Source organism: Mixophyes fleayi, chromosome 6, assembly GCF_038048845.1.
Source record: "Mixophyes fleayi isolate aMixFle1 chromosome 6, aMixFle1.hap1, whole genome shotgun sequence".
Classification (NCBI taxonomy): Eukaryota; Metazoa; Chordata; class Amphibia; order Anura; family Limnodynastidae; genus Mixophyes; species Mixophyes fleayi.
In genome coordinates, this window is record NC_134407.1 from 99,155,563 (window position 1) to 99,181,564 (window position 26,002).

The following is a 26,002-nucleotide window of genomic DNA, read 5'->3' on the forward strand; positions in this document are numbered from 1 at the left end:
CCGAAAAGATAGAAGCACAACTTGGTGTGCATCAGACCGGGGAAAGGGTTGAAGAGCAAAAAAAAAAACCCACAAGCATTGTGGTAAAATAAAATGTGAACTTTTCAGATGCTGAAAGTGTTCAAGTCATTCAAGAAACATTATTGTTGTTTTTGGGTGGGTACTAGGCCTGTAACCATTATTACTTTACGAATAGAGATCTTTGTGTTGTATGGGCATGAACATAAGGAAAATATGGCACCCAAATACATGCATTAGGATGAAGCTTATTCCATTGCGATGGTCAGGGCCGGATTTATCACTAGGCAACCTAGGCAATTGCCTAGGGCCCAGCGGTCCCCAGAGGGCCCTCCCAGGGCTGGCGTTGAGACCAACCTTTAAAAATGGGCCGCTACTTATGGGCCAGTGCTATTTGCTTGCCCCCCTGGGCTAAAGTCTGCCAGCCAGCCCCTGAATAGGGGTATATGTTATACTAAAAACTATAGTGTTATGTATTTTTTTAGGGAGGGGGCCCTAAACTAGTATCTTGCCTAGGGCCCCATGAGATCTAAATCCGTCTCTGGCGATGGTCATATACTGGAAACAAGGTCTCAAGTTGGTTGTACAAGTTGAATCTGTAGGAAATATTACTGACCTTTTGCAGTTCTTTTTTTCTTAGGTTAAAAGAATGTAGGATTCAGTATAACAAAGCAAAAATAAACCTTAGCATATAAAGGGAGTGACTGCGTTAGAAGCCAGGCCCCTCGCAGCATGCAACATGGAGCAAAGCAGCAAGACGTAAAGAGAATTCTAAATCATTAATAGCTGAACTGCAGCTTCAGAGTAGTGTGTTCATTAAGTAAAGAGCACCAATTATGCTAATTGTTTCATTGGGTGAGGGGAGGGCTTGGTAGAGGAGCAAAAAAGAATATACTTTTAGCATCTGATTCCATTAGCATCTCAGAAATAATGGAAGGACATTAACCCATACAGCATGACTAAAATCTCTTAGATATATTCGTTTTCAAGTTATGAATTTTTAACTTTAGTATAAAAATTTGTTCAATAAAAGTAAAAAAAAATAAAAATTTTAATTCCTTTTTTTTAGTATTGAAAGGAACTTGACTACCACACATGAAAACTGCCTGTGCGTCATAGAAAAAGAATTGTAATAAGGACAAATACAGCAAATTTTCACCAAAGCTCTTTTCGTGCCTGCACTTTCTAGTCCTCGTCTTTATACACACTGCCATTAATTAGGTTAACGCTTTTAAACTAGTATAGCACTAGAGACCATTGTTTCAAGTGTCTCCACAAGCACTTTTGCTGTTAGGATAATCTGTTAGCATTGCAGTAGCATTCCAGTTTTCAATACACATCCTGTTCTATGTGCATTTACCATGAGTAAAAACACACTTATTGTTTCTTGGCCTTTTGGCATCTGTTCTTATCTGGCCTAACACCCGGTACTCGTAATGCTGATTGTGGCTCTTCCATAGTGTAATATAACACTGGTGAGGGTTCAAACGGATGCAGACTTTACTGCATGGTGTATCCATCCTTCTTCTGCCCAAAACCCAGTGGTCCAAAATCTGATTGTGGCTCTTCTATAGCACATTCTAACACTGGTGAGGAACTGTTAAGGCGGTTCTGCACCCGAACTTAGCCTGCCAGAAGCAGGAAGACGACGAGGACGATCAACTCTGGGGAAAAAGCCCTGCTGGATCCTGACCGCTGGGAAGAAAGCTGCATAGCTCCACTCCCTTGAAGAAGATTGCCCTCCAGAACAGCCTTCCAAGCCCCTCTGCTCAAGGGAAAAGAGCCAGGAAGATGGCTTCAGCCTCTGCAGCTCTTGCCTCCACCACTGCTCCTGCCCCTGCAAAGAAGGGAGAAAAGACCCCCGCTCCGAAGCCTCTCCCCGTGGCTGGAACCTCTGCCTCCACCGCCACTGCTGCTGCAGGACAAGGGAAGCCCAGCCAGGATACTCCCCCAGAGAAGCCCCACTCTGGAACCCTGGATGAGGCAGACAGTCGTCCTGAAGCTGAAGGAAGTGGATGGAAGGGTCCCATGACGGCTGAGACTTTCAGGAAGAAGATGATCCCCGACCAGGAATTCTCAGAGGCTGAAACCCTCAGTGTGCAGAATTACCTGAAGGGGGTCATTTACATCACCTTCGCCTCCATAGCTATCTGCAAGAGATACTGGGAGGCAGTGAAGACAGCGAGACCGGAATCTCCCTTTTCCCGCTTTGTGGGGAACTGCCCCATCCAGAGAGAGGAGAGAAGAGTGGCGGTCTCCATGACACCCTCACACTCCTGGTAAGGACATCGCTACCTTTCTGAGTCGCTTTTGCTCCATGGTCAAGGAACCCTGCAAGATCCTGGATGCAAACGGCTTCTGGACAGGCAAGTGGTCCGTCATTATCAGGTTGAGGACGAACGACTCTGCAACCGACGGTCTCCAGCACCTGACAGCATGCTTTGCCCTGGGCGGCTCTGCCGACCTTCTCCACTATGACGATCAGCTAAGAAACTGCTGGAAGTGCGGGGAAGCTGATCACATGTCGAGAAGCTGCAAGGTCTCAGCCTGCAGGAACTGCAGAGTGGCAGGACACGAGACCAAGGACTGCCCACAAAAGACATCATGCAACCTCTGCGGCCTTGCCAGCCACATCTACAGGGACTGCCCCCAGAGGGCTAGAACCTATGCTGCAGCAGCCGGGAAAGGACTGCTGGAAAGTGGACATGCCCCAGCCCTACAGCCCAAGCTAGCCCAGAAGAAGCAACAGAAGCCCATACCACAGCCACAAGTGGGTAAGAAGTCTTCCACCCCTCCTCTTCCCACCCCCCTTCCAACCTCCATCCCCACTCCTTCCCCCCTGCTCCTGTTGTGACAGTATCTACCTCCTGTCCTGCTGTCACAACTCCCCCACCCTCCCCATCCTCTTCACACCTTCACCCCTCCCCCATCGCAACCCTCCCCCTCTCCCCTGTAGTAGCACTAACCACCTCTACTGCTACTGCAGCTCCTCCCCTTTCCCAGGAAGATTTCCCCCCTCTTGTCTCCTCTGCAAGTAACGGGAACCAACTAAGGAGGAAGAGGAAAGAGCTAGACAGCCCAGCTGGTGGCTCTGTCTCTTCAAAGAAGCCAGCGGTCGAGCTCGGAGAGGACCTCCTCCCAAAGGAAGAGGACCTGGAAGAAATGGTAGAGGAATTGCTGGCTCAGGATTCCGAACCGAAGGAGGAGCTGGAGGAATTCCTGCAGCTGCCCAACATCTGCTTTTTCGACCAGCTGGAAGAGAGAGGTCTGCTCCCACCTCACCATAAGACATACCGGACCAGGTACCACCGGACAAGGAGGCTAACTAATGTATTGATTGTGCTAACTTTCTTTTTTCTCTCAACTAATGGCTAACTTTTCTCTTTTTACCATTAACGTGGGGAGTGTGAAGGATAAGATTAGACGTCAGTCTGTGTTTACCTTTCTAGACAGCCAGAAATGTGATGTTTACATGTTGCAGGAATGGGTTAGGCAGTGGTCTCATGGGCACTCCTATTGGTTTGGGGGTGGTGACTATAAGTCTGCGGGGGTCGCCACACTTATCAGGGGAAGCCTCTTCCCACTAGATCAGGAGTTTGTCTGCGGCAGATTGCTTATCTTAGATGGCTCTTGGGCGGGCGAGCATATCAGGCTTATCTGTGTGTATGCATCCTTTGGTAAGAATGAGCGTTTGGAGCTTTTCCAAACCCTGCGGGCCCAGCTCACAACCACCAGGGCGGTAGTGATGGCCTTGGATTTTACCTGTCCTATAGAGGAAGGCGGACAAAGTTCTAACAGCACTGCTAAACTTGATGTTTCTTCTAGGTTGCTGCAGGAGATGGTAGCCAAAGCATTCTTGCGGGATGCAGTGGGATACATGGGAGCTGGTTCTGTAAATTATACTTGGAACCACCCCGATGGCTCAGTGCGTTCCCGGATTGACTTTGTGTTTACCTCGAGAGCAGTATGACAGAAAAGCATGTCATGGTTCCTTGCTTCTTTTCTGACCACAGGGCCATGCTCTTCGAGGGGCTTCTGGGTCACGGTTTTCCTCCCGGTCCAGGCTCCTGGAAATTGAACTGTGCTCTGCTGGAAAGAGAAGAGGTGTTGGAGGAGCTGAGGGATACTTATGTGACTTGGAAAAATGACAAAATGTACTTTGATTGTATGTCTAACTGGTGGGAGCATGTCAAGTGCAAGTTTTGCAGTTTCTTTCAGGCTAAGGGAAGACAACAGGCATGTGAGAGGATGAGAAACTTCAGGAGGCTTCAGCGTCGGCTGCAGTCCCTGCTGGATCTCCAACTTTGCGGCTGGGACGTGAAGGATGATCTGGCGGAGGCCAAGGGGGGCCTGAAAAGGCACTTAGAGGAGGAGTTCAGACGCATCATCTTCCGTTCCAAGGTGGAGAACCTGGAGAAGGGTGAAAAAATGTAACTCTTTCTTTTTAAGAAAACGCCACTCCGTCCACACACCCCTGACTGAGCTGCGGGACGAGACTGGCACCCCCAGGAAGGGGAAAGAGGGCGTCATGGGAGTCGTCACTGTTAGGAACCCCTCCAGCCGGCACAACACAACCCGAAATCTATTCTACCAATTAGGTGTTCACTGGAGCCCCTGATAGTGGGGACAGACTGGGCCACAGACTGACAGAGGGTCGTGAAGTGTGTACCGGCTGGGAAGAACCCAGGCAAGCGGAGTGAGGTCCACGCAGAGGTCAAGGGCCGGCTGCAGACAACAGTACCAGTAAACAAGCCGAGGTCAGGGGTCACAAGCGGATAGCAGAAAACGGTAAACAGGCCAGAGATCAGGGTCACAGGATACACAAGCGAAGTCCAATTCAAAGCCAAGGGTCATACACAGGAAATCAGTAGAGGTTCAGGAGACAGGAACGGGAACAAGCAGGTCAGCAGACTGGAGAGCAGAAGCTATAACCGGCAATGAGGCAGCAGACCTCATTGCCCTAAATACCAGTGGCCACCAATCAGAGCTCTGAATTAGACACAGCCCCCAGCATAATTAATAAATTGCATTAATTAGCCCGCAGGCTAGAGGATATGGTGAGCGCTGCGCCCGGATTCCTCTCATTGCCGGGACGCAGCGCTGAAGCGTCTAATCGTTGCCCCGGCAACGGCCGGGTCAGGGCCGGAAGTGACGTCCCGGTTGCTATAGCGATGGCCGGGATGCAGGTGAGTGAGTCGTGGCGGCTGGGCACCGCCGCGGCTCGTAACAGTCACAGACTACTACAGCAACCTCTACTCCCCTAAGACTACAGACAGATGCAGCTGAATCGTTCCCGTCAGATATTCCTAACCCTATTGATCCTACAGGTAGAGCAGCTATGGACACCCCCCTGACATTGGGGGAACTGCACTCTGCCGCTAAATCCTTTAGGCTAGGTAGGACCCCGGGCAGTGATGGTCTCCCAGAGGAGCTCTATGTAGCGCGTGGCCCTGGTCAGTCTTGATCAGGAGAAGGCCTTTGATCGTGTTTCTCATGATTTTATGTATAAGGTTTTGTGCAGGTTTGGATTGGGTGATATGTTTTGTTCTTATGTTAACCAGATGTACCTTGACATTTACAGCTCGGTGCTGGTAAACGGCTGGAAGACTGACCCCTTTCCAGTTCTGTCTGGGGTCAGAAAAGGCTGTCTTCTTTCACCTCTTCTTTTTGTTTGTTGTATAGAGCTCTTCGCGATGTGCATCAGGTGGAATCCAGAGATAAGAGGCATCACCGCAGCGGGTCCAGACTGTCTAGAGGCCAAGTGTTCGCTCTACATGGAAGACGTCACGGTCTTCTGCGCTTATCAGCATTCAGTGTCAGCACTCATCCAGACCTGCTAGAGAGGGAGCTTCAAGGGCAAAGGTTAACTGCGGGTAGTCAGAGGCAATGCTGTTCGGACAGTGGCACCTGTCGTCCCCCGCTGCAATCCCCTTCACAATCAAGTCAGACTTCATCAAGATCCTCGGAGTTTGGTTTGGTGGAGATGAGGCGGCCCTGAAGTGTTGGAAAGAAAGACTGGTGACAGTCAGGCAAAAGATTGGACTGTGGAACCTCAGAGACCTTACCATCGAAGGGAAAGCACTGGTGCTGCACAACGAGATTTTTCCCGTTCTGCAGTACACGGCTCAAGCTTGGCCACCTCTTGCTGCCGTCTGTAAGACCATCACGAAGACAGTCTTCCACTTCATCTGGGGCTCCAAAATGGACATAGTGAAGAGGTCAGTTATGTACAAGTAGCCCCTCAAAGGTGGGAAAGGGATTCCCGATATCTTCACCATGCTGCGGGCCTTCTTTATTTGTAAGTGCATCCGTAGGACCCTCCTGGAAAAGAACATTTGCTCTGCTGGGAAGTCCATGTCTCGCTTCGTCCTCCTGCCTCTTTGGAGGACCCTTGGTTGGGACATCTCCTTCCCTTACAACTGGACTACACCTTGGTTTTACCTGGATGTTGGACAATTTGTGAGGGAGCACCATCTGGAGGGACTTAAGCCAGACTTGAGGGAGCCAAAAACGATCCACAAGCTCATCAGAGCGAAAGACATTATGGAGTCTGTTCCAGGGCTCCCTGTTGCTTCAGCCAAACACGTGTGGGAGAATCTGGCCTATAAGAGGCTGACTAACAGACATAAGGACATTGCATGAATGGCTATCCAGGTTGGACTGCCTATCAGGACATTCATGCACTCCCGAACCTGTGCAGATATATTCACTGCCCCTTTTGTATCACCAGAAGGGAAACAGCGCAGCATATTTTTAGGGACTGCCCCACTGCACAGGCACTGTTGGATGCCTTGGAACATGAACTTAAGGACAGTGAGCCCAGGACTTGCCTTTCATACCATTTGGTATTTTATGGATTCTTTCCTGGGACCCACACCGTTGGGGCAATCCAGGAAGCCTGAGCCTTACGAACTGCTTTAAGGATGCTATTTGGCTTGCCAGGAATTACCTCATCTTGAAGCAGGAGAAGATGACCATCCAGGACTGCCGCAGGCTGAACCACAGCCAGCTAAGAGACTATAACACCCTTGACAGTCCTGAGGAAGAAGAAGATGATGATTGATTGTTATTGATTGTTGTCTCCCTCTTCTCATTCTCCCCTATGTGTTTTTTCTATCAATAAAATCTTTGGTTTGTGCCTCCCCTCCCTTACCCCTCCAACCCACTCCTCTATCACAGTTTGAAGTATTATTGTATGTCATGCCTTATTTATGCACCCTCCTCTTTTTGTGTCTGTCCTCAATAAAGCTTCGGGCTTGTGACTCCCCCACCCTACCCCTCTCACCTACCTCCCCCTCACATCCAATGTTTTTTATTGCAATGTCATGATGTTTAAGTTTGAATGGTAAGTGCAGTACTTGATGTATAGTGTAGGATGTTATATATTGTACTTTATGCCTTGTATCGTACTAAAATGTAAGCATGATTATGTTTTATGCTGTTCTGTGAACACTTGAATGTAACGTATCGTATGTGTTTTTTGTACTTTATGCAAAAAAAAAAGCTAATTTTTCAATCAAAAAAATGAGTAAACACACATTGTGGAAGCCTACAGTGACCTCCATTTACAATATAGGCTAATTAGGCCACTTCCTATAGTGGCACAGCTCAGAGAGCAGCCTAAAATGTTGTGTTATTTATTGTCTGATCTTTAGTATTCCTGCAATTCTGCTTAGTGATTACCAAACAAATGTTTTTCCTAGTAAAAAGAATGTTTGATGGGGGTGTTGGATGGAATGAACCGAGCATGTGGGGTGCAGAATTACTACTTTAGCGTGTATTTACTGACAATGCCTAAGACAGTACAAACTCTGAATATTGCCCCGATTTCCCCATGCTACGGTATGTTATTACTAACAACCTTAAAATCCATGGAAGCAAACCAAAGAAATACATTTTATTTAGGTTTCAATATTACTAAAACCTAAACATCATACAATTTACTTTGAAGACATGTGGAAATAAAGAGATCATATGTGCTCATCAAATTTCATCCAAAGTAACTTGAAGAGATTCTCTTCCAAAGAAACCTCCTGTTTGCGGTGTTCTCTGTCTTCTGTTCTCAGGTCAGAGCCATACTTCATTAAGTATGGAGTTGCTGACTCACCCGTCTGCACGCAGGCACTAAATTTGACACATTTGGAATCTCAGTTTGAGGTGTAATGCTGAGACACATTTGACCGTTTACAATAGCACATTTTGGCAACTATCTTGCATGAAAATGGTAGTTGAAGAGAAGCTGCTACACTAAACAAAAGTGAAGCTTAGAAAAGAATTAGTTGTTACTATAAGAGGATTCTCAGATCTAATGCAGTTTGCAACAAAGAGTCATATTATCAGCGCTATGGATTATTATTCTGAGATTTATTAATAAAAGATAGTTTAAAGAAATGAATACGATAAAATGGTCAACATGATTTCGAACCTGGTACCAGCATAACATGCTGATAATTCATACATTTCTACTCTCCTGAAATGTCCAGGAGGCCCCCGAAATCCCTCCTGGATCCCAGGCAGAGGCGGGACAATTAATAATGTAATTTGCATCATTAGGCCCCCACTTTGCTTTGCGGTCAATATTGCACAACAGGGGGCGACAGTCACAGTTACGCAATAGCATCACTTGCCACCTGATCTCGTCCATGAAAAATCTCTTGGGGAGGTCAGGGCCCAATAAAACAGGGCAAATCAAAGTGGGCATGTATGTGATAACTACAATCATATGATTGAAAATAATGAATTAAGCAAACACAGGGCTCTGATTATACCATTAACAAAACTGCCATAACAAAATTGACTGACATTTCAGTTTGATATTCCTGTCATTTTACATGTTCAATAACTATTATCATTTTCAGGAATTTTTATGGCAAAGCTTACTAATGTTGTGTTATTGTTAACTTAAATATGTTTTTTTCTCAACATATTGGCCTGAATACTTTGAGGGGCATTTCTAAAAACCGGTGCACAGGTAACCAGTGCATAATTCATCCTATAACCTAGTCATGGGCTGTGCACAGTGGCAGAAAACCATTTGAATTGTCCTATAGTCGACTACCTGAGCCAGCTTTAGCACGGCTGGACCCAGACATGGACGATCAGAACTGCAGTTAGGAAAGTGTCAGTGCTGGGCAGCCCAAGTTTGCTGCGCTTCCTCGGACCAGTCACCCTAATTCAATCATCCCTCTCTCCTCCAGGGCCAGCACCTCCCCTCAGTACCTGCAGAGACCTCACTACTGCAACACTCACAGTATTTTACAGAACAGGTAAAAGTGTTGAATAAGGAACTATTGATACAATGTGGTGACTGGGGGGGTATTACTGTAATGTGGGATTGATGTGTGCGTGGGTTTTATGTTATGTGGGAACTGGTGTGTGAGAAGGATTAATGCTATGTGAGGGGTTAAATTTATGTAGTGACTGGTATATGTGTGGGGGATAATTTGTGGGCGGGATAATGTTATTTTGGGAATGGTGTTGGAGGGCCATTTTGCTAAAATAAGCAATAAAATGTTACCTGCTTGAACTTAAATGTCTAAATTTTATAGTATTGTCAAGTGTTTTTTTATTGCTTGATCATGCCATTTAATAGACTTGATCAGGTTTGATTTGGCTTATATATGATTGAACCAGTTCACCTTGTTCAAATTTACTTAAAATGTAAGTCTATCAAAAGTTGCAGAATTTTTCAATTTACAGCCAATTCGACAAACTAGTTTGTTAAGCACTCAAACAAATTCAACTATTTCTATATTGGAACAAAAGGACAAACAACAGTTGTCCAATTCAAATAACCTCTGCAGCTGTTAGCAATCTAATGCTCTGATTGGCTAAAGATTTTTTTCAACCCCATGTAGGCAGAATTAGATATGTTGCTATTTGTTACAAATCCTTTTTCATGTGTACCAGTTTTCGTAATTGACTCCCTTTTTGTCTTCTCAAGCTGAGTCACTTTTTCCTTTGAAGACTATTTAAAGGTTCATATTTGATGGAGAGAAATGCCAGCAGAGTGCATGCACCTACACAAAAGTGGTTGGAAACTACCCCAGATAGATCTATTTGTTTTACACACCTACAATGCATGTGTCCATTTTAGCTCCGTGGTGAGAACATTTCAGGAATCCATTAATATTAATCTTTGATCAATATTTTGGTCTGTGCGGTCACAGCTGCTCCTTTTCTACTTTGTATGCAGTACTAGAAGCATGTGCAGCAGTAAGAGAATGAGGCTTGTTCTATTTAATATTTTATATTATTTTGCTGTGAGAAGCTTTCGCTGGCTGAGAGAAAACAAACAAGGGCAGGCTTAATATATACTAGACCAGTGGATTCCAAACTTTATCAGTTCAAGGCACCCTTAGGGCCTCCATAATTTTTTTAAGGCACCCCTAAGCCAAAATAATTACCAAGTAGTCCCCCCGCCTTGCTTACCACTGGCCCTGGCCGAGGCACCCTTGTGAGAATGCCGAGGCACCCCCTAGGCACACAGTTTGGGAACCACTGTACTAGACCCTTTTAGAATTGTGTGTGTATGTGGTATGTTTGGAATCAAACAGAATAGCAGCAACTTTTGAAGCAAAACAAATGAGCTTGTGTAAGAGAAAACAAGAGAAAGTAAGAGAGAGGAAAACAGACACGGAATGCAAAAGAGAGGAAAAAGAAAATTATGCAAAAACAATAAATATAGTAATGGTTGCAGCACTGGTTCTTTTGCTCGGTAGGCTATGCTAAAATCATTAAGATATCTGGTTGACAGATTAAAATATTACATGCATATGAATAATAGAAAGGCTCACTCTATTCAACAGTGTCACTTTTAAGTCCCGGCAATTTAAACCCATTGACAAATGATGTGACAAATAGAAGCTATCTCAGCATTCACTGCTGGGCACGAGGCTGAACGGAGAGTTTGGATCTGACTCATGCTTTTCCTAGGATGAGCGCACAGCTCAACAGCTCAACATTTGACAAATCAGTGCAGCTCGTAACCTAGAGAAATCCCCTATCACACAAATGGGAAACTAACAGGTGCGAAAAGGTCTGGCGCATCTTCACTGCAGAAGGGCATTTCTGAGAATGATAACCTTTTTATGCTAATAATACTGGAAGTGTGATTTCAGATTCAGGAAAAAACAGCGGCCATTTCCGGCCTACATATTAAACTGGCTAGTGCAAGGTATTCTGCAATATTACTAATTTTCTGGTTTTATATGCTTTAAAGCACCATTAAACCACAACATCAATATTTTCAGATATGAGCCATGAAGGTAGAATACATTGTTCAGTGAGAACATGACTTATATCTGCAGCTCTGTTAAAAACAAAGTATAACTTTGCACTATGGACAACCGAAGCCCCATCCACACCTTTAGTACAAGGTCTGGAGGTATTTGAGCTGCCGTAATATCATTGGCCCAACCGCTGTGTAAGGAATCCACTAATCCACATATTAGTTTTCTGCAAAACTGTCAGTCACTGTCTGCTTATCATGGCAACCTGTGGCAGTGGGCTGAAAGTACAGATGTATTATTCAGTGCAGAGCAGTAGCATGCTTTTGATAAATTAATGTAAAATACTGGCTTGACTTGTTCTTTAAACAGCTTATTTGTCTAATGGAGGGATTACAGACACATGTAATGCACTCTGTATTTCCTTATAAAATTATTGCTATTATAAACAAATTTCTCACACCATTAATTTTGAAACATTCTGCAATAAGTGAAGCAAAACCATAAATCATTACTATGAATTTCAATTAAAATAAAGTTCTGGAGAAAATTCAACTTTAGTTCTTCAGAAATTTAGGTCATTAGTTTAGTACATAGGTTCACAGTCACAGAAACAGTCTGCATGCAATTCCAAAATGATTTAAACATGTACCAGGCCTCACAATAGCATATTTTATTATTTGGTACTAATCTCTCTATAGGCTAAATGTCCTCCCTAGAAGATATCTGCAATGTTCTGCAGCTTTATATATCCCTCAAGTAGTCAGGTTATTTGCTCTTTCTGCACTTTGCTTGCCTGTAATTGGCATGCTTATTACGGTCTAAAGCTCTGTTGACATTTAGAAGCAAAGGGCTCCGTTCTGTGTGCTGCAAGCTTTGTGAATAAAAGCAGGTATGGGGTGGCAAAGCAGAGTGCCAGGTGCCAGCGGGGATCCGGATTTCACTGAAAAGCCAGCTGTTGTGCACTAAGCAGCGGGAGCCCCCAAACCTCTTTTGAAGAAAGAGAACCCCTTTCAAATCGCAAGCCCTCTCCTCCTGTGTCAGACTAATTGTTAAAGCATTACTCCTTTAGAACAAAACTAAACAGAGTGCTTTTATTGCACTGAAACCGATCTATATAACATCTTTCATTTTACTTTTAAACTTATACCAGTAATGTTTGTTAACAAAATGTCAAAATAGATTAAATTCTAAAAGTGATGTTGTGCATTATATTCACTGTCAAGGTATTGTTTTCTTTATATTATTATGGTGCCTTATGGTTTAACATAAGCAAGACCATCAGATAAGCCACTGATATAGCAGCTTATTGATATTGACATTGAACTGACATTGTAAGGACAGAACAGATTCACTCAACCGCTAGCATTGACTACTACTAACTATACTGGATATTTCCTAGCCATGACTGTATTCATGTATAAAAAAAATAAAAATAAAATAGTTATTCCCTTAAGGGTATTTGTGTCAGAAAGGGACTGCAGCTACACTGTTGAGAAGGCAATTAAAGGGTTACTGGTTTAATAATCGCACTTGTAGTGATAAGGTTAATATAATCTTGTAATAATGCATCACTGATGGAATCTTCTTTTCGTGTGTGTGTGTGTGTGTGTGTGTGTAACATAATCTTCTAAGGGAAACACATCTGTTTTTAGCACTACAATCCGCCCTTATGAAGTGTTAAATTGCACAGTGAAATGGTTGTTCCCTATAGGGTCACTAGGTGAAAGTAAGCAGAAGAGTTTAAATTTGTTGTGCTACTGGGTCTGTTCAGCTGTGCTATCTTTGTTGATTGCAAGCACTATTGCAATAAATTAACAAAGCTTAATTGTTATCTGGACATTCAATTTCTTTATCACCGCAAATACACAGGGCATGCACAGTGTAGAATGTTGACGGTTGTTTGTAGGTACAGGGATCAATTATACCTGTGCCTGCAATATTTCCAGAGCACTTAGTACCAGACGTGAGAAAGTGTGCTTGTTGGAACAAGTATAAAGCTTTCCACAACTGACCATGTATTTTTTAGTTATATTCTTCTTAAAATCACACTAACAATAGATGTACCCTCAACAGGGAATTTCCTGAAAAGAGCACAGTAGAAGGGTTTACCGCATCAGATGCTGCAGTCTGAAGTGGTCTATAACAGGGTTTCCCAAACCCAGTCCTCAGGGCTCCCCAACAGTGCAGATTTTCCGGATCACATGTGACATAATTAGGACCACCTGTGGATCTGTTACAATGTGTCAGGCAGTAATGAATACACCTGTGCTCCAGCAAGGAGATATGGAAAACCTGCACTGTTGGGGAGCCCTGAGGACTGGGTTTGAGAAACCCTGGTCTATAACTTACAGCAGAGATCAACGGATGGCCCTTCACCTGCGACACCCCAGCTCTTCTTGTTTTGTTTGTTATAGATTGTAGAACTTGTTAAAATGCCTGCTGATATGTTATTAAAGTTAGGAATTTCTTTATCTGATTAAATGTATTGTTTTAACCTGTTACTGAGATTATGGGTAATGTGCGACCCTTTAATGTGCTGTGCCCCCTGACGTGTGCCAGATTGTCCGTCATTGAATTGCAGTTTGACTTGGGTGTATAGATGCCATGAAAAGTACATACAGTTCGTAATCTTTATAAAAGGTACTTCTAGAGATAAATTCTGCAGATAGTTTAGTTTAGTGCCAAAATATTGACATGTGTTCCCGAGCAATCATTTTAAAACTGTCTATAAGTTTGTCAAGCCCCCATCTAAAAAGAGAAAGCACAAGAGTGCCAACCTGATATTGTAGTAAAAACTTAGACATTCCCATAATGGAAGTAGTGCATTCATAATGTGCAGTTAATGCCACCTTTGTTTACAATATCCTTTATGAGTAGAGCAGATAGACCCAATACAGCTCTGCTAACCGGATAATGAGCACACCTTAATTATAGAGATATATCAGTGTGTCCATGAACAGTGTCATCTATAGCCATTTCTGATGACCGCTCTCAAATTGTTATACTAGCAGTGTGTTGTAATGTCAGCGGATCATGCTTCATATGTAACCCAACACGTTTTCTTATTGTGATTGCCAGAGCATAAAGGCAGGTCCCATCTAAGCATATCATTTACATGGGTTCCAGTAGAAATGTCCAAGTGCATAAGTGGCATGAAGATAGATCATCAAAAGAAACCTTATGCTTTAAATAGTGAGCCTACATTTCAACTCATTACACAACTCATTGGCAGCTAAAAGAACATTAAGTATTAAACTTTACCATTATATTGCAAAACATAGCCCAATAACGTAATGGTGATTTTATGTAGGTATTAAACATTGAGATTATCATTCAGACCAGCTGGTGACTTTTCTGAATATACAAAAGGATTATTAGCTGCAATTTGGAAAACCTTTTATCTCCTTCTGGTAAATGGAATTAAATTTTCCACTTTCCCAAACTGTGGACCTTCTGGAATTGTTATGTGTTCTTGGTTCTGCTGTCTAGCAATAAACATATTTTAAATTACTCTTAATAATGGCTCATCTATGTTTTGAATCTCGGAATGCAAGAAAGCACATTATATGGCTAATGCGTATGGCTATAGAGATGCATGGAAATATATACACCACATGCACGGTGTTACAGATAATACATTAGCTATACATAGTTATTCCTATTAAACGTCTCTTCACAAACAGTGTGAATAGTGTGAGTGAGATGCCTGCATGTGATGTAGAAATTGAATGCTTTATGTGAACTTCTCTATTGCAACACAAGATAGAAAAAAGGTTATTTTATATACTTTTTGCTTTCCAAACTAAAAGTCCTGAAAACATCCCTACATATATCCCTGGTTAGAGGGGAATAGACTTCCTAATAATAGCTTCTGGTAATAAAATCTCAATGTTTTTGTAAAATATGGAGTGAAATAACTAAAGTTATAGATTATATAGTATTGGTATCAAACTTTGAACATTAGTATTTAAATAATTTGCCTAAATTTGGAAAGATCCTCTTCTAGCTGATATAAACATGGCCAAGCAACTGGATATAAGGAATACCGCCTCTGAAGCTTCTTATGTAAGAAATATTATTATTATTTTCTTTCATTTGTAAATCGCCACAGTGCTCCCAAGCGCCAGATAATTGCTAAAACTTTTTCTTCTCCTCTGTTTCTATTTGCTGGATTCTTCTGGCTCCTCTCCGTTGACAGCGTTGTGATATTATTAGTTACGTGACATCAGTAATGCTGCAGGGAACAGCGTGAAGCCTGAAGAGAAGGAAGCCAGGTGTGTAAGATGGTTAAGCAGAGGTTAGGTACAGGTCAGAGGTAGATTTAAGAGGGTGTGAGAAAGGGTATTTCAAAATGAGATTTGTAATGTATAATGGGGTTGTGTTGTGAAGGTGTGGAAGGTGAGGGACGAGTCATTGTTGGATTCTAGGTAGGGATTTTCAGAAGTGGTGTGTGGATGTGGAGTGGTGAGATAGGAAGATCATTCCTGTTGCAGCATTTAGGATGGGTTAAAGTGAAGAGAGATGGGTGAAGAAGCCACATAGGAGAAAGTTATAGTAGTTGAGGAAGAAGATGATGAGAGAATGGATAAGAGTTTTGGTTGCATCTTGAGTAAGAAAAAGGTGCCATCTAGCTATATTTCCATGGTAACAGGACCAGGAGAAACGCTATATGTGAAGAATACACTTGATGGCGGTGTCAAGTGTGACACAAAGGCAGAGAGCATGGGAAATGGTTTTGTTGAGTGAGATTTGAGGATATGTCCTGACTCTGGAAGGAGGGCAGATAAGTTCTGTTAGGTAGCATTGGGACATCCAGGTGGAGATGGAGAGAGAGATCGTCAAATGAAATAGCAAAAAATGGGAGAGATTAGGAAAGGAGAGGTAGGTTGGATACTGGAGGCAAAATGAGCGATCTAGTTCACCAAGTGTACAGTGAGAGAAGCAGAGGGACGAGAACAGAGCCTTGGGGGACCCCAATAGATAGTAGGAGTGAAGAAGATGATGTGGCAGAGGTAGAGACACTGAAGGATCAATTGGATAGTAATGAAGAGTTTCAGGAAAAGACTTACACAATGTAGTGATGGGTGTGCAGGAGAAGAGGGTTATCACAGAGGTCCAGGAGGAGGAGTATGGAGAAGTGACCCTTAGACTTTGCTGTTAAGTAGATCTTTGCTCACTTTTGTGAGGGCAGTCTCAGTGGATTGCTGGGGATGGAAGTCTGCTTGCAGAGAGTCAAGAAGGGAGAAAGATAAGTGCTTGCATACAAGTCACTCAAATAGTTTGGAGGCAATGTTTAGGAGAGAAATATTACAGTAGCTCGAGAGAAACACTAGGTCAAGACAAGTAAGGTTGAAGAAGCAAGTTAGTGGCACAGGCCCTACCAGAGGGGCCTCTGCCTTTCTCTCTAATTATATATATTTGTCCATTTGCTAATTTGGCAATTTCCAAGTGATAAACGTTCAAACCAGGAGCCTAAACATGTTAATTGGCTAAATTGAAGTGTGAGTCCATTCCCGATTTAGAGCGAGGAGTAGAGATTGAGTCGGGCTTTACATGGAGCCGTGAATTAAGGTTAACGTTTACTCCATCTGTCCCCTATTGCATTGCATCGTTATGCTACGGAGTCTGACATCTATGAGAGAATTTTATCATATCCAGCTGGTTTAATAGGAGTTCTACACATCGAGTATGTTCATGGAGAGACTGACACATATCCATCTGGTCCGCCAGAGACATCCAGGCGGGGAGAGCGGATTCAAATCGACATTTCATTACAGGCTACAAAAGACGGTACCATTATTTACTCTATGCTGTATTTATATTTAAGTCAGAGAGAGACAATATACAATTTACCAAGCCTCCTTGTGAACTGAATTTCACCAGAGATCTTTATAAGATACGGAGGGAGGTAACCGGTTTACAGCTCACTATTGAGTTTTCACACTTGTTAGCCTATACCGACTCTCCTTGTAATCAGCATTCTACGAGAGTTTATCACAGGATACAGTTGGAGCCGTTACTTTTCTATAAGTTCATCATCAGAGTATGAACATAGATTCTACATGAACACCATACTCAAAGCTCCTTTAATTACTCTCAAATGAACTGAGGGCTATCGTTCAGGTATAATTCACCATATTCAGACTGATTAATTTTGCGGCACTAACCAGGATTTTCCATTATTGTGAAGCTACTATGAATGATTTTTTTGCTTCCCTTTTGTTTTGAGCTACGTAATGGACAGCTGTCACATTTATCAAAATCAGTAGCGCTTTATGGTTTGCATATATATTTTCTCATTTATGATATATCACAGTGCACTGTGATTCATCTTATGGGGTTAGTTCCTTCAATGTTTTGATGTATACATATCATTCTAGTTTGTAAGGTATGCAATACCATTTTTATCTGGTTAGAATACAGTTTATATATACGATGATCCGTGACCGCTCATTTTGTTTTATATTATTATTCTTCTCAAGCCAGTTGGGTTTTTAGCGCTGCAGTTATGCTTTTTTTTTTATTGGACAATATCAAATGTCTTATCAAAGACATTGAACAGATGCGCAATAAATGAGATTAGATCATCAGTGCAAAATTGTAGCAAAAAACATTGAGATTCCAACTAAGTTCTCCACGAGTTGCTACTTACCTACTAAATACGATGCCGAAAAGCACTATAGGGTCAACGTTTTCTACGCAGTCGTAGACTCTACTCTGTCTGGTCTGCATCATCGATTTACCTCATTGGAAGCAATTTGTAACTTGTTTAAGTTTCTTTGGGAGTTCAATAAAATGAGTAACAAAATAAATAATGCAAACCGATGCTCTGCTGCTGCAAACTTTCAGCAACAATATAAGAAAGATATTGCCAAAGATTTCAGTGACACACTTACAGAAATCCTAGAAGTAGGAATATTCCTCAGTTTCCCAGCCCAGCATCGATTACTTCTGGTGAACAAATGTTCAGTGTGCTAAAGAACATGAAAAAAAAATCACCGTTCACTATGGGACAAGAACGATTGAATGGGCTGGGCATGCTCAATATTGACTGTGAAACTTGGATTTTTCCAAATTGATTGCTGCATTTGCAGAAAAAAAAAAGCTATAAAAGCATTTCTAATTTGAAATCTCCAATAATCCAGTACATCAGTATATGTATACAGTATTTTATTTGTAAATTGTAATAAAGCGAAGCATTAAAATCAATTTAAAATACATTTTAAATGCATTTTTAATGGGGCTTTTTTTTTGTGTGGGGGGGGGGGGTTAAGAAAGAGGGGGGTTTTCCCAGGCCTCAATGAACCTCTTAAAGGGCCTTGGCATGCAGTGAAAGAGAGGGAGTGGGAGGGAAAAGAGCTGAGGGTGGATTGGGTAATGTGTGGCTTTGTGGGATTTGGCGAGGAGACATCTTGTCCGAAGTTTGTGTTGATTTTGTCTTTGAAGAACGTGGCATGTGAGTGAAGAACTAAATAAATAAATGAAGCTTTGTAACAAAATCTTCCTGACACAATATGATTAATTGATGTATTTTTTGAGTGGACAACATTAATTAACTTCAGTAAGTTTTAAATTCAGTATCCTACAATACCTTATTCTTATCAGTTGCTGAATTAAATTAGCAAGGCTTGTACTAGTTGCTGAGGCATTGTGGACGGGACAAGATCCTGAATACTTAGCTACGGGACCCTCACAGTTTTACTAAATGAAAAAAAAAAGTTATGTCTTGTGGCATTGCATGGTCTTTAATTTATTGAATAGCCCTTGAACAGGATAAACCTATACAAAGAAGCCATATCAACTGTGAGCGACAGTGGTTTTCTATTCTACTGTATGATTGATATGACCTGTAAAATATGTATATGTCTGATAGGACTGTAATTTTAAATCAATTATTTGAAACATTATTACTTCTAATTGTATTCTTGCTCTAATGGGACATGGTGTATTGACAAAAGTGTTATGATTTATTTTCACTAAGTAAAGCATTTTTTAATTAAAGCATTTTATCAAATTAAAAGGAAGTACACAAATTAGTCCAATTGCTATACAGAATATATACAATCTTAAGAGTATACCAGTCACAATAATCAGAGAATATGAGAATAATTAAAATGGCATCTTCAGGTCAGATATAACATGATTTATCCAAAGCACATTACACAACCATTTCAGATTCAATAAAATTGTGCATAATGACACCTGTGTAAAATCTGTGTCTTTTAAGCAAATAAATGTATGTTTTGCTTGACACCCAATAAAGTGTGTATATCTATATATCTGTATATGTGTGTGTGTATATATATATATATAAATAATGAAGGCACAGGGTGATGAAGGGGGGGGGCAAAAGCAACATGGAGGGCGCAGTGTGATCATAAGGAGGCACAGCATGGTGATTAAGGGGCACAGTAATGTGTGTGTTATGGCACAGCGGGCTTGTGGCAATGTAATGTGTGTGTGGTAAGTGGTGGCTAAATAATGGGTGCTATTTTGATTGTAGGGTGAAGGTGGGGCAACTTAATTTTATAGTGGGGACAATTCATTTAAGATGGGGTGGTTTCGGGGCTATTAATTGAATGTGGGGCTGAGTTTGAGGAGCATGAGGTCTATTTATTAAATGTGAATATGAATTATTTGATGGCAGTGACGGTTGCGGGAAATAGCTATTTTTATTATACGTAAATGTAATTAATTTATTGCGGGGCTGCCTGGAGGAAGGGGAAATAGGTTTATTAAATGGGAATACTATTACTTTAATGTTGGGGCTGGAGGAAAGCCTAAGTATTGATTGTGGGTCCTATTGATTCAACGCCGTGGCTGGTTAGAATTTTCTAAATGTACCCATTATTTTTTTCAAATAGGGCCCCCAACATTCCAGGATCCAGACAAGCCGCAACTAAAGTAACCAGCAGCCACAGGTGGTAAAAGTGACAAGAACAGGTAGGACATGCTGTCAAATGTTCTGAGTCTAGTGCAGGCTTAGCTAACCTGTGACACTCCAGGTGTTGTGAAACTACAAGTCCCAGCATACCCTTCCAGCAATAAGCTGCTATATATTGACAAAGCATGCTGGGGCTTGTAGTTTCACAACACCTGGAGTGCCACAGGTTATCAAAGCCTGGTCTAGTGGGACAATCACGATTTTTGGTGACTGTTCTGCACAATCTAAGGAGCAAGTCAAGACTGTGTACTCTTTATATATACACACTGCATTCTTTATATACTACACTATGGTGCTAGCTTCCCTTTGTGGGATGACCACCCCCCCTCTAGTGTCTGGTCTTGCCTCTATGATGGCTGGTCACATACCCTCTGGTGGGCCCCTAGCATTGCAGTCCCCCGGTGGGCCCTTCATGCCCCAGTCTGTCACTGTTTTTCTCTCTCTCTAAAATATATATATATATAACACTGGTCCTCACTTTTATAAATACACACAACACAAGCTGCACCAAAAAAATGGGTAAAATATTTGCAAATGACTCTTGTATACTTGACTATTCCTACTGACTAGATTTTCCTCATTTCTAGCCCTTAAGGGTGCAACATGATCTTACTCTTTTTTCTTTCCATCATTTTTGTAACTAGCTTTCATCATATTTTACTAAACATTGAGTTTTACCACAAGACCAAGTTATTAAGTTTTGTATTCCCTCTCAGCCCAGGAATATGTATAGAAAGAGAAAACCTGTATGAGATTTTGGTTCCACAATAATGAATGAATGTATTCCTATTCTTACATCTCATGGCATACTAATGAAATACATATTAAGGAAAGTATTTTAAGATTTTAAGTTATGTATCAACTGTAACACCATGCGTGTGATTTACAAATTGACATGTACCTTTGAAACCATATAGATTAGAGACATACTATACGCTCCCAGAATCAGATCTTAGCAGCACAGACAAATCATTATTAAGAACAATTTCAAAAATTACTGAGACCACAGAAATATTTTTAGGAATGCTCAATGTTCCCAACACTATAAATAATTAACATCCTAAATACATCACAGATCTAGAATTATAGCAATATGTACATTTTAGCTGTGGTGTTTAAGAATATTTTTTACCTTTTATTTTGCATTTACTATTTTTAATCAGTTTCATCACTTAAATTCTCTACTAAGGTGACATTTTTATAACTACTTGTAATTTATCAATTTCTGATGGTGCCAACCCAGGAAGGTGACCTCCTCACTGTGACCCTTGATCTATGAAGTGGTAAATTCTGTTACCATTTCTAGTTTCAGTTAGTGAACCCCAGTTGATTAAAGTAATACTCCATAGTAAAGCTACATGTCTGCATAAACCACAGCCACGTAAAATGCACTTTAGCACTACTTTGAACATCTAAAAAGTAGGCAAATATGGTTTTAAGCAAGGTAATTCTTACCTTTTGTTTCATGTATTGTATGTAATTTGTTTGTATCATGATCCATCAATGTAAGAGCTGCGTAATATTTGGCGCTTTAATTATTATAATCATTTATTTATAATGATCTATTGACTATCCAGTCATGCAAAGGGCACAGATGTGCTAGATGTGATATGCAGGACTACACTGTGCTAGGGTAAATTATCTCATCTATTTAAAAGCTACATTTTGCATAATTTTTCTGCATTTTTTTTTTACCTTTTGAAAGCATTGCACTTCTGCTCCAGAAAGCACCTATGCATGCACCTCCACGTACTCATTAATCTTACACAAAATAGGCATAAAGATATTTGAAACTTTATGACTGTGTCAATGACCTTGCACACAGTGTAGACTTTGAAATGTTTGATATGTCATAGCTGAGGTGTGCTGAAATAATTTAAAGCTTTGGCAACCTTTGCCATGAGATGTTTTGAGTTAATGTGGGATAAAGGAATGGAAAAATAACAGAATGGATAAACATTCAGATTCTAATTTTAAAGACTTCAGGAAAACCTCAATGACTCAGTGGATGGAGAAACCTTCTTTTTTCTTTGCTTATGGCTCACGGATGCCTAGATAAATATTTTGCCTATAATACAAGACACCTTTAGTCTGGCTGACTCATATTTCAGCAAGTTGTCTTTTCAATAATACAGTGCCAGGTCCTCAGGAAACACCATCTGCTCCACCAAATGTGTCGACTGGTTAAAGTTTCTGCCATCAATGACACTTTGTCATTATCCTGTGTATAGGTAACTGGTGTCGTTTCACAGCTCTAAAAAGACAACTTTTTAACATTTCCGTGTTTTTGGATTAGTACTTTTTGAAATCAATATTTTGGTTATTGAAGGTTAGTGATAGCATGAAGAAAAATAAACTTACCAGCACTCGACCTGTTAATGTTTGAGCTGAAATCATCACACCAGCCCAGTCTTTTACAGATGTCATCCATCCCACCTCGGCCACTGCCAAAACTTCTTCTTTCTCATCAGTCGGCTTGTAGTCCCCATCGGTTACTTGGGTGCTGACTGTGTTTGCGACTTTCTGTACCTCCTGTGGAAGAGGAAATATTTAAACTCTGAGACAGATGTCACTCTCTCTCTTATATTACATAGATCAAATCACTTTTCACTAGTCGTCTGCTGATGGTATAGAACATTTGTAAAGATTCAAGTCCTCAACCAGTGCACAACTGATCGGAAATCAAAACTACGACTATGATTTGTTTCCTTTTCAATGCCGCTTTATCCGCAAGTTTCACCCCTCCAACTAATCTAGTCAAGAAATATGAGGCATATACTTCTAGCTGGAGTTACATATACTTAACATGGAGCGTAAAGCTGGTTCATTAAAGAATTCTTTAAAGTATGGAGTAATATGTTGACCGGTCATGGAGCCAGGCTTCTGTTTTGTGACAGACGACGGACGTGCTCACTGCAACCTGGGGTTGCCGCTGAGAGGACTGAATATAAAAGTTGAAGTAAAAGAGCAAGTACTGTCTGGACATAATGTGTTTCTATCTGGCTCTCCCTAGTATACTGATCGAGCTATATATTATCAGGAGCTACGCGCTACACTCCTCAAACCTGTCAGTTAATTAGTTAAGCACTGAAAAAATACTTTCTAAAACTACAGCACCCTTTGATGTAGTACCACACTACAACCCAAAGCAGGGTGCTACCAGATCACCTTGAAGCCAATATATAAGCATAGCTCTATCAATGTCAGACAAGATAACTGCATATTATATTACACCTGAGGTTTCTCTAAGCAGAGCTTTCCTTCTAGAAGCAATTTCTTAATAACATCACTTTAAATACGAACACTTGTATATTATAAACAAATATCCATTGCAGAGACAACAACCCATGCAAACATTCCTGGAATCGAAATAGTACAGCATGTGTACCCAAAACACTGTACAGTTTTACACTGTACAGGACAGATAATTTGGAAGCCTGAAAACAAATGCAAATGTATTGTTTTATGTTTCCATCAGGATTTAGGGGTCAGTTATAGTGGATGTTAGAGGATAAAGCAGTTAAAATACATCATAGTAAATAACCATGTATAGTATAAGGCTTACTTAAGAATGTTGTAGTATACGCAATGGTATGTTCAAGCACAGATTTTTTTTTTTTTTTTTTTCTTTAGAATATCTGAATCCTTTTTACATTCCTAAAATGTTCCTCTATTCACTTGAACTGGATTCAAAAACACAAACAAGAACAATCTAACCACGTTGAGCAGTTCTTTTTGGAAATGTGAGGTAGAGGCGTGGGAAGTGAAGACGCACGTGTATCTGGCATTGAATGTATCTTTTAGCTGAAACAACCAATTCGATATTAACTTGTCAGCCATGCCATACAGCCAGGATGTTGGTTATTTAACCATTACCTTTTATGCCAACTGACTATTGCTTAATGCCCCGTTAAGCATAAGTTAACTCACATTCCTTCAATGAGAATGTGCTGTGTGATTTGTGCATGTAAAGCACATCCAAATATATAGCACATTAAAAATCGGTTTCAATTACATTTTTCATTTCAGTGAGCTTTAAAATCGTAACAATACTTCATTTCAAATTTTAAAATTCATCCTGAACTATTTCTAATGCATAGTCATGTGTTACTTTTCTCACTGGAGGTATACAAGCATGTAAATAAAAAACATCAATTTTAATGCAAAAATAATTTTACATAAATTAAAAACACAGGTTGCCAAAAAACAGGTATTTAGTATAGAGCTACACTTAAGGTATAATAACATACTTGTTGAAAAGTAACAAAAGTAAAATGGCAACTGGGAAACATGGACATAATCGAAAATGCAAGTAAAATTGCAAAAACACAAGTACATTGTTCCATATAAAGACATTTTGATTTTAAAATAAAGCATCAAAAGCATATCTAAAACCCGTTTAAATATGCACAGGAAACCGCATGTAAATTTGAAAGTATCGTCTTTATATATAGTGTGAACAAGCCCTTGTTAGCAGTATGTGTTGGGGAATTTAGACTGTAAGCTCAAATGGGGCAGGGACTGACGTGAATGACAAATATTCTCTGTATAGCTCTGCATAATCGGCAGTGCTACATAAATAAATTGATGATGATGATTTCTTCTTGCTGTACACTCTGTGAATAACCATTGTGCATAATGTAAATCAGAAAAACAATTGACAAAACGGATTGAAAAGTTGTTGCATGGTTGAGTACTTTTACTTTATTGGAATTCCAATTTATATTGCTAAGTGAGCCCGCAGGGTTTGCAGCGAATGAGATTCCTAACAGCCCAGTGGCTCTATCATTACATCCGTCACTTCCACATGAAGGTTAGAAAAGCACCATGAATTAACCAGAGCCTAATTTTCTCACATCTCATTCCTCTGCGATAAAAAATGATAAAGCAGTAGAGATTTTCACACAAAAGAGAGCACTTTCCAGCAACAGTTTTATATTCAATTTAGGGTTTCCTCATCTTTTTAATCCACAAGGAGGCTCATGCTGCCCAACACATGTCAAACCCGGCAAACATTCATGAGCCCACTAAAAAACAAAACAAAGCAAGGATGTCACATACTGTCTGTCATAGCTGCCAACTGTCCCTAATTTCCAGTTGTTTAACATTCATATCTGGTAATGTCGCGGTTTTTAATAAAAACAATCTGCACAGTACAATTCTAGTAAGTACAGTTATTTTGTATTTTATATATACACACAAATATATATACACACACACACATATACCCCCCCCCACACACACACTATATATATATATATATATATATATATATATATATATATATATATATATATATATATATATATATATATATATATACACAGATTATTTTGGCTTGATTATTTGATAGTAGCATTGAAAATGCAAATAATTGCATAGGAATTCAGTAAACATATGAAGATGGGAATTGATGCCATCAATTGTCTATCTGTATATTTGTTTATTCAGTATTTCTGGTCTTTGTATTTTGTCCTTCATGTAATGTATTGGATCACTGCTTTCTGTATAGGTTATGTGCGGCTTGCACATCTAGTGTGGTGCCTTATAAGTAACAGATAAATAAATAAAAATAAAATAAAATAATAATAATATCTAGACAACATCATACATGACATTTGGATGTGCACCTGCTCTGCACGAAAATGTCTCTAGATTTTATTTTAAAATGTTGGCAACTATGCTCACAGATGCCGATGTTTGGAGAGGGAAGATTGGAGAGTCCTCTACTATGATGGGGATGCCATGAAGCTTCACCTGCCAATCTATAGCCCAACAGAACCGGATTATACGTGGATAAAAGTGACCG

General features: G+C 40.8%; 1 protein-coding gene across 13 annotated transcripts in view; it reads right to left on the reverse strand.

Moving 5' to 3' along the window:
• Positions 1-26,002, reverse strand: part of KCNMA1 (potassium calcium-activated channel subfamily M alpha 1) — a 407,193-nt gene that overhangs the window by 230,436 nt on the left and 150,755 nt on the right. For all 13 annotated transcript variants that reach the window (XM_075217090.1, XM_075217089.1, XM_075217100.1 and 10 more), the window contains exon 2: positions 22,555-22,725. In XM_075217090.1, the coding sequence (XP_075073191.1) occupies positions 22,555-22,725 (171 nt within the window). The remainder of the gene's footprint in view (positions 1-22,554; positions 22,726-26,002) is intronic.